This window comes from Cololabis saira, chromosome 3 (assembly GCF_033807715.1).
Source record: "Cololabis saira isolate AMF1-May2022 chromosome 3, fColSai1.1, whole genome shotgun sequence".
NCBI classification, from domain to species: Eukaryota; Metazoa; Chordata; class Actinopteri; order Beloniformes; family Belonidae; genus Cololabis; species Cololabis saira.
The window spans coordinates 6491886-6508717 of NC_084589.1; the positions used below are offsets into that span (position 1 = coordinate 6491886).

The window sequence follows — 16832 nt, forward strand, 5'->3', positions numbered from 1 at the left end:
TCAGAATCATTTCCAGACCTCTTTTGCACCTTCACTCATTACTTCACGCTTGCAAGATTCAACATGGTTAAATTGTTCATACTTTCTATCTTTTCTTGGTTTTTATTCCTGTTCTGACTCATAACTGTTTGATAAGTACTTTCCATTCTTCCATTCTCTTGTCATTATTCAATTCACTTCACACTTTAAATAAAAACATTACCAATTTCACTCAGAACCTGAAGGGTCAGCAGAGCAATATAACGTTTTCACTGGGAGGTTTTCTTCAGGTTTTTCACTCAGTCGCTCTGATTTGTTTTTTTTTTTTTTATCCATGAATTCTCCCCCCCCCCCAGTGGTGGTACCTGAGTGGGCCCTGGGCGTTGCTCCCCGGGGGGCCACACTGAGCTCCACTCTCCTCCTTACCTGAGTCAGCAGCTCCATGGACAGGTACAGCTGAGTATCCTCAGCATACAAATACACATGTTCCTGTTTTATTCTGAAAGCCGTGTCTGTGTTTCTGTCTGGACGTCCCTTGTTTCCATCTGCCCTGATCGTCCTCACCTGTTTCATCCACCCTTCTGTGATCTGGTCTGGTCTTTCCCCCCCAGCTCCTGCTGGTCCGGACTGTGTCCTGTCAGGTTTTTACATATTGGCTCTTGTGTTTTTTTCTCCTTCTTTTCACCAGAGAGGGTGGGGTTTCTCTGGCTGACGTAGCGTGAAAGGATCACGTTATTCCAACCAGACCCCCCCCCCAGTGGGCGGAGCAGGGCCTTTCCAACCCCACCCAGGGTGTGGGTGGGGGAACTAACACGCCCTCAGCACCCACAGCGTGATTGAACCCAGGACCTTCTAGCTGGGAGGGTCTGCTCCACCAGCTGCTCCACCCACTGCTCCACCAGCTGCTCCACCAGCTGCACCACCAGCTGCTCCACCAGCTGCTCCACCAGCTGCACCACCAGCTGCACCACCAGCTGCTCCACCAGCAGCTCCACCAGCTGCACCACCAGCTGCTCCACCAGCTGCTCCACCAGCTGCACCACCAGCTGCACCACCAGATGCTCCACCAGCTGCTCCACCAGCTGCTCCACCAGCTAGTAGTATTGTACTGTACAGTACTGACTGGATACTGTATAGTACTGACTGTATACTGTAGTACTGTACAGTACTGACTGGATACTGTAGTACTGTACAGTACTGACTAGATACTGCCACGTTGTCTGATCCAAGACCGTGACCTCTGCAGAAACCTGGACATCACACACACAGTGACTCGCAACACCGCTCAATCACATCAGCTCCACCCATAAAGACATCAGCTCCACCCATAGACATCAGCTCCACCCATAAAGACATCAGCTCCACCCATAGACATCAGCTCCACCCATAAAGACATCAGCTCCACCCATAATGACATCAGCTCCACCCATAAAGACATCAGCTCCACCCATAATGACATCAGCTCCACCCATAAAGACATCAGCTCCACCCATAATGACATCAGCTCCACCCATAAAGACATCAGCTCCACCCATAATGACATCAGCTCCACCCATAAAGACATCAGCTCCACCCATAAAGACATCAGCTCCACCCATAAAGACATCAGCTCCACCCATAAAGACATCAGCTCCACCCATAATGACTCACAGCTCCAAACTTTGTGTCACATAGCCCCACATTTAAACCATAGCCCCGCCCACATTTTAATGATTTAACCATAGTCCCACCCACATTTAAACCATAGCCCCACCCACATTTAAACCATAGCCCCGCCCACATTTTAATGATTTAACCATAGCCCCACCCACATTTAAACCATAGCCCCACCCACATTTAAATGATGTAACCATAGCCCCGCCCACATTTAAATGATTTAACCATAGCCCCGCCCACATTTAAATGATGTAACCATAGCCCCGCCCACATTTAAATGATTTAACCATAGCCCCGCCCACATTTAAATGATGTAACCATAGCCCCACCCACATTTAAACCATAGCCCCACCCACATTTAAATGATGTAACCATAGCCCCGCCCACATTTAAATGATTTAACCATAGCCCCGCCCACATTTAAATGATGTAACCATAGCCCCGCCCACATTTAAATGATGTAACCATAGCCCCGCCCACATTTAAATGATTTAACCATAGCCCCGCCCACATTTAAATGGTGTAACCATAGCCCCACCCACATTTAAATGATGTAACCATAGCCCCGCCCACATTTAAATGATTTAACCATAGCCCCGCCCACATTTAAATGGTGTAACCATAGCCCCGCCCACATTTAAATGGTGTAACCATAGCCCCGCCCACATTTAAACATGTGACCATAGCCCCACCCACATTTAAACCATAGCCCCACCCACGTTTAAACCATAGCCCCACCCACATTTAAATGGTGTAACCATAGCCCCACCCACATTTAAACCATAGCCCCACCCACATTTGAATGATGTAACCATAGCCCCACCCACATTTAAACCATAGCCCCACCCACATTTAAATGATGTAACCATAGCCCCGCCCACATTTAAACATGTGACCATAGCCCCGCCCACATTTAAATGGTGTAACCATAGCCCCACCCACATTTAAACATGTGACCATAGCCCCACCCACATTTAAACATGTGACCATAGCCCCGCCCACATTTAAATGGTGTAACCATAGCCCCACCCACATTTAAACATGTGACCATAGCCCCACCCACATTTAAACCATAGCCCCACCCACATTTAAATGATGTAACCATAGCCCCGCCCACATTTAAACATGTGACCATAGCCCCGCCCACATTTAAACCATAGCCCCACCCACATTTAAATGGTGTAACCATAGCCCCGCCCACATTTAAACCATAGCCCCACCCACATTTAAATGGTGTAACCATAGTCCCACCCACATTTAAATGGTGTAACCATAGCCCCGCCCACATTTAAATGGTGTAACCATAGCCCCACCCACATTTAAACCATAGCCCCACCCACATTTAAATGGTGTAACCATAGCCCCACCCACATTTAAACCATAGCCCCACCCACATTTAAATGGTGTAACCATAGCCCCACCCACATTTAAACCATGTAACCATAGCCCCGCCCACATTTAAACCATAGCCCCACCCACATTTAAACCATAGCCCCACCCACATTTAAAGTGTAGAATGTGGCTGTGCCCACATGTCCGGGGTGAAACTCGGCCCGTATTCAGAGCTCCAGCAGCATGTGTAAAGGTTCCTGGAGGTATGAAAGGTTCCAGGGGCATCAGCGGTAGAAGAAAGGCAGAGATCTGGTGTTGGCTTCACTTTGGTGTGCAAAAGTATACTCTTTATTCTTATTATATATCCAACTTTATTTTGCCCCACCCCGTCCCTCCACCCTGCCCCTGTAACCAGTGGCATTACCATGTCACCAGTTACCCGCACTGTTACAATAGCCAATCAGAGCTCACCTGCAGAAAGAAGGCAACCAAACAAAGAAGAGCAAAAAAAAAACAAAAAACAAACAAACAAAAAAAAACAATTGTTACTTTCAGTTTGTTTTTCTTGTTAAATAGTAATAAATACATTGAGATGCAGTGGTTCTTATTTATCCTTTTTCTCTTAAGCACAAGGGTTAAAAAGTTTTTTTTTAATTTCTGTTTCTATTTGTTTTTATTTCTTTATTGATCTGTGTTGGATCTTTAGCAGCAATCCGGACCAGTTGTCATGGTGATTAGCAGCACAGAGAGGCGGAGCTGTCTGGAGGAGAGACACGCCGGGGGGAGGAGGAGGAGAGGAGAGCAGGAGGAGGAAGGAGGAGCGGTGGGCGGAGGAGGGCGGGGGCCCGTCACCTCCACCCGTCTGTCAGTCCTGGCTCACGTGAGGGTTCTGTCCTGACACACACACACCCACACACACTCCCAGAGCTACACCGCTGCTCACGCACACGTGAACGCGCTACAGGCGGCTCGGCGGTGTGGACGTGTTCGTCCTCGTCGTCCTCTTCTTCCAGAACAAGAAAACAGAACACACAGCTACTCAAACCCCAGAAAACCAAATAAGATTAATCAACAATATCAATAAAAACAAACTCGTCAATCATTCCGTTCAGTCGCGACAACAAACTAAAATAAGCGATGTCCCTGCTGCCTCCTGGTCCTCCTCGTCCCCTCGTCCCCCTGGTCCCCCCCCCGAGGACGAGCCCCCGTGTGTCTCTGGCCTCTGGCTGTGTGTAGTTGTAGTTAAAATCGTATGGCTTTAGGGCGTGGTTCAGGTTTTATCAAGAGTTGGCGGGCCCCTCGTCTGAGTCCGGCCTCCCCCGGCCCCCCCCGGCGGGGTTATTGTTGTTGGAGGCGGGGTAGTAGTCCTCGGGGGGCGGGGCCTGGGGCCCCGGGGCCACGGCGGGGGCCGTCCGAGTCCGGAAGGCGGACAGTCCCATTGGCAGCGCGAGGGGCAGCGACGCCGAGCCGAACTGGGAGGCCTCCATGGAAGACACGGCCCCCAGGTGGTGCAGCCCCAGCGACACGCCCACATCCATGCTGTCGCCCAGCTGCGGCGGGGAGCCCTGCGGGCCCCCGCCCACGCCCAGGCCCGGCTGTCCGGCCTGCCGCAGGCCACGCCCGCTGTTCCCGTGGTGGGAGTAGGTGGGGTGGGGGTGGTGGGGCGGGTCTAAAAAGTGGCGCTGGTGTTGCTGGGTGGCAGCTGGCTTGTGGAGCAGCAACTGGGTGTACGCTGGGTCCTGACCCCCGCCTCCCCCATCACTGCCGGGCCACATCCTCATCTGCTGCTGGGAGGGAGCCTGGGGGGGGGACAGGGAGGGGGACAGGGTGTTAGCACACAACACACAGAAACATCTGCACAAACTAAACACCTTAAAGATGAACAAAACAGGACTGGACTTTAGTTCTGCTCAGCGGGTTTATGTGGACCTGGTCCTCATTCAAATATGAACTCATCAGTATCAGGGGCCTCATTTATAAAAGAGTGTGTAGGATTCATACTAAAAGTGCACGTAAACCCAAAAGCCGAAAAAAGCGGCGCAAAAAAAAATCGTGTGCACGCACACTTGCACGCAATGTTCGCTTTATAAATCACAGTCCAGCTGGAAGGTGAATTCTCCTCATATCCCGCCCTCCACATGCCCACTTCATACCATAAATGGTGAATGCAAACTAGTTCATGACTGTATTTGCATATAAATGAGCCTGCTGATCGATCATGCGCAGCGGCTTCCTGCAGTCTGTTTGGGCATCAGGATGAATGAGACGTGTCGAGCCACCGTGCCACTAAATTTCACAGAGACTGAGATGGAGATGTTGTGGATGAGGTGGAGGCAGAAAAACCACATTATTTGGTGGTCACAATAAAAGTATAAATAGTATATAAATAGTATAAAATAAAGCGAGTGAGTGGCAGCACGCCGTTGCTGCGCTAAACGTCGTGAGTGCCACGGACAGATGGTGCAGAAAAAAGAAGAAGTGGTGCGATCTGAAGGTGGAGGCCAAGAGATACGGAGCCCCTAAAAGGGACACAGATTTTTTTTATATATATAATGAGTTTTACGTGTGCGCGTGAAACCTTTATGGCTGATTTATGGTTCCGCGTTACACCGACGCAGAGCCTACGGCGTAGGTACGCGTCGCCGCGTACCCTACGCCATAGGCTCTGCGTCGTTTTAACGCGGAACCATAATTTAGGCTTACGCGCGAGCGTAAAGGTTTCACGCAAGCGTAAAAGTTTCACACGAGCGTAAAACTCATTATATATATATATATATATATATATATAAAAAATCTGAGTCCCTTAAGGGGCTCCGTAGAGTGGCCCGGTGTCGTGCCAAAAAGTGATTGCCTGCCAGAATCTGATTTCTTCTGATTTCTGGCCGCGGGAACGTGCACAGCAGCCCGTTGAGCGATAGCACTAAAACGTCAGATTTTCAGATTATGAAGCTCAAGAATGAGACCAAGTCATATTTAGGCAGAAACAACTTTTCATTAACTGTCTTTGGCCTTCAATCAATTTTTGGCAGGTGAAAAGACCCATTTTAAGGGGAAAAATCAGATTCTGGCAGGCAATCACGTTTTGGCACGACACCGGCTCGACGTGTCCTGCACTGCGGCTGCAGCAGCAGCAGCAGCACCAGCACCAGTACCAGCACCAGTACCAGTACCAGTACCAGCACCAGTACCAGCACCAGTACCAGTACCAGCACCAGTACCAGCACCAGTACCAGCAGCACCAGAGTCCTGACTGACGCTGAGCTTCAAACACAGAGGGACACGATCAGCGCTATTATATTATAAGTCTGATATGCGATGACATTAAAAGCATTACATGAATCTGGCTTCATTTCACCACCTCACCGCCTGCGTCGCCAGTTCCCCATATCTTAAGTAAGTTCCTACGGGAGGGTCAGGGTTGGCGTAGAGATACGCACATTTTTCGGTTAGTTTTTTTTTTTTAAATCCCAACCTTTGCGTAGACGGTGGCTTGCTCATCTTTCAAGCCCTGTTTTGTGCCCAAGCAAGCTTTATAAATGGGGCCCCTGGTAATTATTGATGATTTTATCAATATGGTGCAACAGAGATACAGATGTCTTTGATATTTTTTTGTTTATGCCCAAAAAAGGATGTTGGGCACAAGAATAACTAGTGCCATGTTTTTGCCTTTAAATATGATTAAAGGTATGAAAACATTAAAGTTTTCAGTTATAATTGCATAAATTATCTATATTTCATTACTTTATATACTGTCTTGGGGTTACATTTGCATAAAATGCTAAAAACCAAATTCTCAAAAATTAAAAACCGAAATAGACTGAAAATGGAAAAAATAAAACCGATTTCATCCGTCTCTGTTTGCTGCCTGGATCTGTTTGGTAATTCTGCCCCACGATGTTTCAGAAAGCAGTTCTATCAGCATTCTGGGAGCTGATTGGTCCTTACAGCATCATTAGCTGCCAATACTTGCTGTTGAATCTCTATATAATACTAGTATTAATATGTTGCAGAACTACAGTCATATAATTCATGCAACAGCTGAAAAATTTGTATTAACACTAACCCAAATCAATATCGGAATCAAATCCGATCAAATCAAATCCTGATAATCAATTCAGAATCTTAAGAATCGGAATCCAATCGATTCTTGACATTTGAATGGATCCCCAGCCCTAGAAATCATCTGATCTTAGTTTTCATTACTCTAAAAGCCTCTGGTCTACGGAGGACCCCCTGGTCCAGTCATGGGACTGCTAGGTGTCCAGGTCCAGACCAGCATCCCTCCTCCCCCGTGCTTGCCCGTGGCTCTGAGCTTGTTCTGCTGGTTCTCGGCTTGGCAGGAATTGATCACAAATTTGTCTGTTTGGAGTCGCCATTGATGAACCAGAGACTAAAGGCAGACAGAAAATTACTGAGTCTGTCTGTTCTTTGCAATATAATTGTTGATTCTATAATCTGGCCTTGACAGAGCGGTTTGGCCGACCGCTTTGGTCACAATCTCCCTGGTGGAATGAAAACAAGGGACTCTGCCCCCACTAACCCTCCCCTCTCCCAGGACAACTGTGGACCTGTTTCAGAACTGTACCGAGCCGTCTGATAACATCAAGGACATTGGCTGAGGAGCAGCTCCGAGCGAAGTTTCACAGACTTACCGCTACACACACTTGCTGATAACCACACCTCCCTCATTCTCAACGCCTTCCCGGCCCCCCCTCTTATCAGACCCCCAACACAATCTCCGGGTTTCGAGCGCCACAAAGCCGCGCCGATCACTTGGATGTTCTGTGCCGGAATCCCCCCCCCCCCCCCCCCCCCCAATCCCCCCCACACACCCACATGCAAGTCTTGTGATGATGTTTGTTGCTTTGTGTGCCGAGGTGTTTTTTGCACCTTGACACTGCGTATTATACTCAGTGTGAAGGTGTGTTGTTACCAAGAACCAGTGGTCCATGGACATTAATATTTGGTACAGTTACCAAGAACCAGTGGTCCATGGACATTAATATTTGGTACAGTTACCAAGAACCAGTGGTCCATGGACATTAATATTTGGTACAGTTACCAAGAACCAGTGGTCCATGAACATTAATATTTGGTACAGTTACCAAGAACCAGTGGTCCATGGACATTAATATTTGGTACAGTTACCAAGAACCAGTGGTCCATGAACATTAATATTTGGCCACGAATCCAGTTTCCTGATATTTATATGTACTTAATTTCTACGCCGGGGAAATACACGAAGCAAAGCTTGAAGGCTTACAAAAGTCTTGACGCTTGGTCCTCCTTCAAGGCAGGATTTGGTGTAGAAATTAAAGTGATGAGGACACGAACTTTATGATTGGACCGTTTAACGTTAGCTACCCAAAAATCCAACATTACCTGATACAAAATGGGAACCACAAATCCACGTTTCGGTGCCTGGAATCCAGTTGTTTCTGCTAATTGCAGCGATCCATTTGTCTCTCTTAAGCTTATTTTTCAGCAGTCTGTAAAACGATAACTCCGATTTCTTGCTAAATCTATGAGTACAGTCGATCGCACAACAGCTCTTTCCCATTTTAGATGTTTTCCAGTTGCTCAAACTGAAAGTTTACGCTGCCACTCAGTCTTTCTGCCACTCAGTCTTTCTGTCACTCAGTCTTTCTGTCACTCAGTCTTTCTGTCACTCAGTCTTTCTGTCACTCAGTCTTTCTGTCACTCAGTCTTTCTGCCACTCAGTCTTTCTGACACTCAGTCTTTCTGACACTCAGTTGGTGTAACCTGCCGTGAAGTCGCATCTGTGATGTCATGTTCATTTCCTCTATTAGTATTGCCTTCATGATCTCAGTCCCATGAATAAAGGTGTCATGGTGCGTGAGGTTGTATACCCCTATATTCAGACCCCGATCAGATGATTTGGTTAGGTTTGTCTACACCAGCAGCTTGTTCTGGTGTTTAGATTTGGGCTTGTGCATCAGACGGCTGAGGTGTTTACCTGAGGACTGGTCATCTCGTAGTCTGACAGGGTAACAGCAGAGTTGTAGTAGCGGTTACTGTAACGGTAGTTACGGTTGTCGTTGGAAGAACCACTGGAGCCACCTGGAAGGAAGGAAGCTCAGGTTAACGCCATGACACAACACTTTCCTCATGATGTCTGTGACTACGTTTCCATGCATCAATAAGCCTTTTCTAACCGGAATATTAGCAATAACCCGAATTCGCACGGCAACGTAAACACCAATAACCCCTTTGAATAACTGGAATTTGCTCATATTCTGGTTTTTAAAAACCAGAATATGACCCCTGTTACTCATTTGAAAACCCGAATATTGGGTCATGTAAACGCCAAACGGAATATGAATTTGTTTTCTGCTCATGTTCTTTCCACAAGGAATCCTGGTCTTTTGAGTCCAGGAAGTTCTTATAAACACGGAGAAACACAAGACCAGGAGGAGACTAATCACTTCATAAATGTAATGAAGGATATGAACATTTCTGCATTTGTAGACGGTACAAAGTACCGGGATAGAAGATTTACAAGAAGGTGAGTGAAAGTTGCGTGAAGCAGCATTTGTAGGAACGCCAGACCAGATCCAGCTCCGCTGGAAGACGCTGAAAAAGGAGAACTACAGGACCAAGAAACAAAACGCTACCCGTGGGTCCGATTATCCTCCGTGCTGCTGTTACTGTTATTGTTTTGGATTTGGATACAGGAAGGAGAAGCAGAAATGACGGGAATTGCGTCATGATGTTCTCCGTGCGTCGCTGGTTTGATCCAGATATCCCAAATGATTAATTACCATGTAAACAGGGATAACTACGGTGGCCGAGACCCGCCATTGCAAATAAAAAGAAACGACGCAAATAAAAAAGCCACAACGGAAGTGAATTACCGGGGACTATTTTTGCTGATGCACCGGTGTTTTTTACGTGAGAGGAGAAGAAGAAGACGAAGAGGATGTAAGTGAAAAGGAAGAAATAAGAAGAGCGAGGAATAAGAAGAACAACGAACGAGAAAATAAGTGAAAAGGTTAGTGTTCAACGTCGCTACGTGTAATTTCTAATGTGCAACACCGGTGCATCAGCAAAAATAGTCCCCGGTAATTCACTTCTGTTGTGGCTTTTTTATTTGCGTCGTTTTTTTATTTTATTTGCGGCGGCGTTTGTTTCTGTTTGCAGCGTTTATTTTATTTGCAAAGTGTTTATTTTATTTGCGGCGGCGTTTGTTTCTGTTTGCAGCGTTTATTTTATTTGCAAAGTGTTTATTTTATTTGCAGCAGCGTTTGTTTCTGTTTACAGCGTTCTTTTATTTTCAGCAACGGCGGCTCTTGGCCACCGTAGATAACCCTGTTTGCTCACGCATGGAAACAGATTATTCCCAATGTTTCAGTAAGTGGAATATTGACCTTAACCTGAATGTTGACTGCATGTAAAGGTAGTGTGTGTGATGGAGCTGCTGCCTCTCTGAGGCCTCAGGGTGACGGTGCGGTCCTCACCAGAGCTGGAGACAGAGCTGGTGGTGGAGGTGGAGTGGGAGTGGTCCATGGCAGGAGAGGTGGATGTGGATGAACTGGTGTTGGTTCCTTCATCTGTCGTCTTCTTGAAGAAATTGTGCTGCAGGGCGTAGAATGGCGTGATTCGGCTTTTGGGGTCGTAGTCCAGCATGCGCAGGATCAGGTCTGTGGGGGAGAGAGGACTGGTGAGGTTCTGGAGCACTGGGACCGGGACATGGTTCTGTCCACACAGACCCTGCAGACTCTGCAGCCACTAGGGGGCGTCCAGGCTCAGCCTGGACACCCAGGGTTGGTGGGAGGAGACGGCAAGACAAACTCTCCCCAACCACGAAAAACTCTCCCCAACCAAGAAAAACAGTCCCCAACCAAGAAAAACTCTCCCCAACCAAGAAAAACTCTCCTCAACCAAGAAAAACTCTCCTCAACCAAGAAAAACTCTCCCCAACCAAGAAAAACTCTCCCCAACCAAGAAAAACTCTCCTCAACCAAGAAAAACTCTCCCCAACCAAGAAAAACTCTCCTCTACCAAGAAAAACTCTCCCCAACCAAGAAAAACTCTCCTCAACCAAGAAAAACTCTCCCCAACCAAGAAAAACTCTCCCCAACCAAGAAAAACTCTCCCCAACCAAGAAAAACTCTCCTCAACCAAGAAAAACTCTCCTCAACCAGAACAAACAGTCCCCAACCAGGACAAACAGTCCCCAACCAAGAAAAACTCTCCCCAACCAAGAAAAACTCTCCCCAACCAAGAAAAACTCTCCCCAACCAAGAAAAACTATCCTCAACCAAGAAAAACTCTCCCCAACCAAGAAAAACTCTCCCCAACCAAGAAAAACTCTCCTCAACCAAGAAAAACTCTCCCCAACCAAGAAAAACTCTCCCCAACCAAGAAAAACTCTCCTCAACCAAGAAAAACTCTCCCCAACCAAGAAAAACTCTCCTCAACCAAGAAAAACTCTCCCCAACCAAGAAAAACTCTCCTCAACCAAGAAAAACTCTCCCCAACCAAGAAAAACTCTCCCCAACCAAGAAAAACTCTCCCCAACCAAGAAAAACTCTCCTCAACCAAGAAAAACTCTCCTCAACCAGAACAAACAGTCCCCAACCAGGACAAACAGTCCCCAACCAAGAAAAACTCTCCCCAACCAAGAAAAACTCTCCCCAACCAAGAAAAACTCTCCTCAACCAAGAAAAACTCTCCTCAACCAAGAAAAACTCTCCCCAACCAAGAAAAACTCTCCTCAACCAAGAAAAACTCTCCCCAACCAAGAAAAACTCTCCCCAACCAAGAAAAACTCTCCCCAACCAAGAAAAACTCTCCTCAACCAAGAAAAACTCTCCTCAACCAGAACAAACAGTCCCCAACCAGGACAAACAGTCCCCAACCAAGAAAAACTCTCCCCAACCAAGAAAAACTCTCCCCAACCAAGAAAAACTCTCCTCAACCAAGAAAAACTCTCCCCAACCAGGACAAACAGTCCCCAACCAAGAAAAACTCTCCCCAACCAAGAAAAACTCTCCTCAACCAAGAAAAACTCTCCCCAACCAAGAAAAACTCTCCCCAACCAAGAAAAACTCTCCCCAACCAAGAAAAACTCTCCTCAACCAAGAAAAACTCTCCCCAACCAAGAAAAACTCTTCCCAACCAAGAAAAACTCTCCCCAACCAAGAAAAACTCTCCCCAACCAAGAAAAACTCTCCCCAACCAAGAAAAACTCTCCTCAACCAAGAAAAACTCTCCCCAACCAAGAAAAACAGTCCCCAACCAAGAAAAACTCTCCTCAACCAAGAAAAACTCTCCCCAACCAAGAAAAACTCTCCCCAACCAAGAAAAACTCTCTCCCCAACCAAGAAAAACTCTCTCCCCAACCAAGAAAAACTCTCCCCAACCAAGAAAAACTCTCCTCAACCAAGAAAAACTCTCCCCAACCAAGAAAAACTCTCCCCAACCAAGAAAAACTCTCTCCCCAACCAAGAAAAACTCTCCCCAACCAAGACAAACTCTCTCCCCAACCAAGAAAAACTCTCCCCAACCAAGAAAAACTCTCTCCCCAACCAAGAAAAACTCTCCCCAACCAAGAAAAACTCTCTCCCCAACCAAGAAAAACTCTCCTCTACCAAGAAAAACTCTCCCCAACCAAGAAAAACTCTCCTCAACCAAGAAAAACTCTCCCCAACCAAGAAAAACTCTCCTCAACCAAGAAAAACTCTCCCCAACCAAGAAAAACTCTCCCCAACCAAGAAAAACTCTCCTCAACCAAGAAAAACTCTCCCCAACCAAGAAAAACAGTCCCCAACCAAGAAAAACTCTCCTCAACCAAGAAAAACTCTCCCCAACCAAGAAAAACAGTCCCCAACCAAGAAAAACTCTCCCAAACCAAGAAAAACTCTCCCCAACCAAGAAAAACTCTCTCCCCAACCAAGAAAAACTCTCCTCTACCAAGAAAAATTCTCCCCAACCAAGAAAAACTCTCCTCAACCAAGAAAAACTCTCCCCAACCAAGAAAAACTCTCCTCAACCAAGAAAAACTCTCCCCAACCAAGAAAAACTCTCCCCAACCAAGAAAAACTCTCTCCCCAACCAAGAAAAACTCTCTCCCCAACCAAGAAAAACTCTCCTCTACCAAGAAAAACTCTCCTCAACCAATAAAAAATTTTCCCAACCAAGAAAAACTCTCCCCAACCAAGAAAAACAGTCCCCAACCAAGAAAAACTCTCCTCAACCAAGAAAAACTCTCCTCAACCAAGAAAAACTCTCCTCAACCAAGAAAAACTCTCCTCAACCAAGAAAAACTCTCCCCAACCAAGAAAAACTCTCCTCAACCAAGAAAAACTCTCCTCAACCAAGAAAAACTCTCCCCAACCAAGAAAAACTCTCCCCAACCAAGAAAAACTCTCTCCCCAACCAAGAAAAACTCTCCTCTACCAAGAAAAACTCTCCCCAACCAAGAAAAACTCTCCCCAACCAAGAAAAACTCTCACCAACCAAGAAAAACTCTCCCCAACCAAGAAAAACTCTCCCCAACCAAGAAAAACTCTCCCCAACCAAGAAAAACTCTCACCAACCAAGAAAAACTCTCCTGAACCAAGAAAAACTCTCCCCAACCAAGAAAAACTCTCCCCAACCAAGAAAAACTCTCACCAACCAAGAAAAACTCTCCTCAACCAAGAAAAACTCTCCTGAACCAAGAAAAACTCTCCCCAACCAAGAAAAACTCTCCCCAACCAAGAAAAACTCTCCCCAACCAAGAAAAACTCTCACCAACCAAGAAAAACTCTCACCAACCAAGAAAAACTCTCCCCAACCAAGAAAAACTCTCACCAACCAAGAAAAACTCTCCTCTACCAAGAAAAACTCTCCTCTACCAAGAAAAACTCTCCCCAACCAAGAAAAACTCTCCCCAACCAAGAAAAACTCTCCCCAACCAAGAAAAACTCTCCCCAACCAAGAAAAACTCTCCTCAACCGAGAAAAACTCTCCCCAACCAAGAAAAACTCTCCCCAACCAAGAAAAACTCTCCTCAACCAAGAAAAACTCTCCTCAACCAAGAAAAACAGTCCCCAACCAAGAAAAACTCTCCTCAACCAAGAAAAACAGTCCCCAACCAAGAAAAACTCTCCTCAACCAAGAAAAACTCTCCCCAACCAAGAAAAACAGTCCCCAACCAAGAAAAACTCTCCCCAACCAAGAAAAACTCTCCCCAACCAAGAAAAACAGTCCCCAACCAAGAAAAACAGTCCCCAACCAAGAAAAACTCTCCCCAACCAAGAAAAACAGTCCCCAACCAAGAAAAACTCTCCTCAACCAAGAAAAACTCTCCCCAACCAAGAAAAACAGTCCCCAACCAAGAAAAACTCTCCCCAACCAAGAAAAACAGTCCCCAACCAAGAAAAACTCTCCTCAACCAAGAAAAACTCTCCCCAACCAAGAAAAACTCTCCTCAACCAAGAAAAACTCTCCCCAACCAAGAAAAACTCTCCCCAACCAAGAAAAACTCTCCCCAATCAAGAAAAACTCTCCCCAACCAAGAAAAATTCTCCCCAACCAAGAAAAACTCTCCTCCACCAAGAAAAACTCAAGATCCCGGGTGTTTGTGGTGGGAGGGGGGCTGCAGAGTGATTCATACCTTTGAACTTCAGGTAGTCACAGGGGGCGTGTCCTGGCTCTCCTGCCCTCCGGCCCCCGGGGCCTCCCGTCTCCACACCCAGGATCTCGTGAAGGCGTCGAGTGGCCGGAGGCTTGTACTCCTGCAGAACAAACACACACATATGGAGAGTCAGGTCAGCAGCAGTCTGGACATCAGAAAGCGTTGCTAGAAAAACGTTTACTATGACCCAAAAAATCCACAGCCACTGTAAACAGGTGGTAGAACAACTTCTCTACATAAGAGGGTGATGGACAGGAACATTTACCGTGATGACCTCTGCCCCTCAAGAGGAACACTGAAGACGGGGGTTCCAGCGCACCAATGACTGTGTTTCCATGCATCAATAACCCTTTTAAAACCCCAATATTGGCAATAACCAGAATTTGCACGGCCATGTAAACACCAATAACCCCTTTGAATAACCCGAATTTGCTCATATTCCGGTTTTTAAAAACCCCAATATGACCCCTGTTACTCCTTTTAAACCTGAATATTGGGTCATGTAAACGCCAAACGGAATATCTCCATCAAACGGAACAGGAATTTGTTTTCTGCACATGCTCTGTTCACAAGGAATCCTGGTCTTTTGAGTCCAGGAAGTTCTTATAAACACGGAGAAACACAAGACCAGGAGGAGACTAATCACTTCATAAATGTAATGAAGGATATGAACATTTCTGCATTTGTAGACGGTAGAAAGTACCGGGATAGAAGATTTACAAGAAGGTGAGAGAAAAGTTGCGTGAAGCAGCATTTGTTTTGAATTTGGATACAGGAAGAAGAAGCAGAAATGACGGGAATTGCGTCATGATGTTCTCCGTGCATCGCTGGTTTGATCCAGATATCCCGAATGATTAATTACCATGTAAACAGAATATTCTGAATGTTTCAGTAACCAGAATATTAGCAATAACCGGAATTTTGACTGCATGTAAACGTAGTCAATGCCACAAACATGGGACCAAACCAACCAAGGAGCGGCTCGGGGAGAAGCTCCACACGGCAGGGATGAACCCAGGGTGAGCTGCTGCTCACCCTGGCCCTGAAGCACGGCTGCTAGGTCCGCCAGGGCATGGGCCAGCGCTTCCAGGGCCCGCTCCGTGCCCCCCTCCTCCATCCTGTCGGGCCCCACGTTGGGCGCCAATGTAGCACGGCGAGTGCTACGGGGCCCGACCGACAGGACAGAGAGGACACAGAGCTTTGTGCAGAACCCTTTTATTGTCACACACGACACCACCACACATACACAAGCACCAAGACCAGCAGTTTCTGCTTCTCTGCAGCAGCTTCTCAGTCCGACCCAGCTGCCCAGCTGTCTCCCAGTCCTCCTTATCAAGGCTGGCAGGGTGGAGAGGCTGATGGGACACACCTGTGTCCCGTCAGCCTGAGTGGCTGCAGCTCCTCCACCCTGCCACATTCATAAACCTGGTGCTGAGGAGAGAATTAAAAAGGGATCTAGACGGGCGATAAGGAATGACCAGATCTACCAGGAGCTCTGTCACTTCATAGCTGCTCACGGCTCCAGCTGACTTTTCAGCAGCAGAGACAAACAAACAAAAAAAAGCGTTGCCGCTTGAATCTTCTCTCACTCTCATTTTTTAACTTGATATCAAACACAAGCCACAGATCCAGCAGCACATCTATCATCTCCTCCAGGTTCTACATCTTTAGTGTTGTTGTCTTCTTCCTTTAGATCACACAATCAAATACATCACAACAGCTTCACTCCAACCTCCTACATCTGATCTGGATGTTGAAAAGAAACGAGGGCGAGGCAAGTTGAGTCGGGCTGAGTAGGTACGAGTGTCATAAGTGGGTGAACTGATAATGATCTAGACCAGCTGGGACGGTGTCTTTCATGTGCCTTATGACTATCTTCTCAAAGCTCTTCGTCATCACTGGATTAAGAGTAAGAGGCAGCTGATGTTTTAGGCCCAGGCACAATGATAGATGATCTAGGCTGACAGGGACTACAGCAAGCAGCAGGGGCGGCTTGAAAATGTCCAGAAAAACTCTTGCCAGTTGGTCTGCACAGATTTTGCAACCCAACACCTTGACTGGTCCTTCAGGTTTGCCAACCAATGACCTTCATGGCTGTACACCAGGCACTGTGAACGTACAGAGCAAAGCAGACGCTGCTGTTCTGTCTGCCCGGAGAAAAGAGCACCCTGATACGGCCACTGCTACGTCTGGGATGTGATTATCCAGCCAGCTCTCAGAA

General features: G+C 46.8%; 1 protein-coding gene across 2 annotated transcripts in view; it reads right to left on the minus strand.

Annotated features, from left to right (window-relative positions):
• Positions 1–3347: 3347 nt before the first annotated feature.
• Positions 3348–16832, minus strand: part of LOC133424937 (dual specificity tyrosine-phosphorylation-regulated kinase 1B-like) — an 84356-nt gene continuing 70871 nt past the window's right edge. For both annotated transcript variants that reach the window (XM_061715544.1, XM_061715536.1), the window contains exons 10-13: positions 14591–14711; positions 10446–10628; positions 8945–9048; positions 3348–4766 (exon numbers count right to left, since the gene is read on the minus strand). In XM_061715544.1, the coding sequence (XP_061571528.1) occupies positions 4248–4766; positions 8945–9048; positions 10446–10628; positions 14591–14711 (927 nt within the window). In that variant the 3' untranslated portion in view covers positions 3348–4247. The remainder of the gene's footprint in view (positions 4767–8944; positions 9049–10445; positions 10629–14590; positions 14712–16832) is intronic.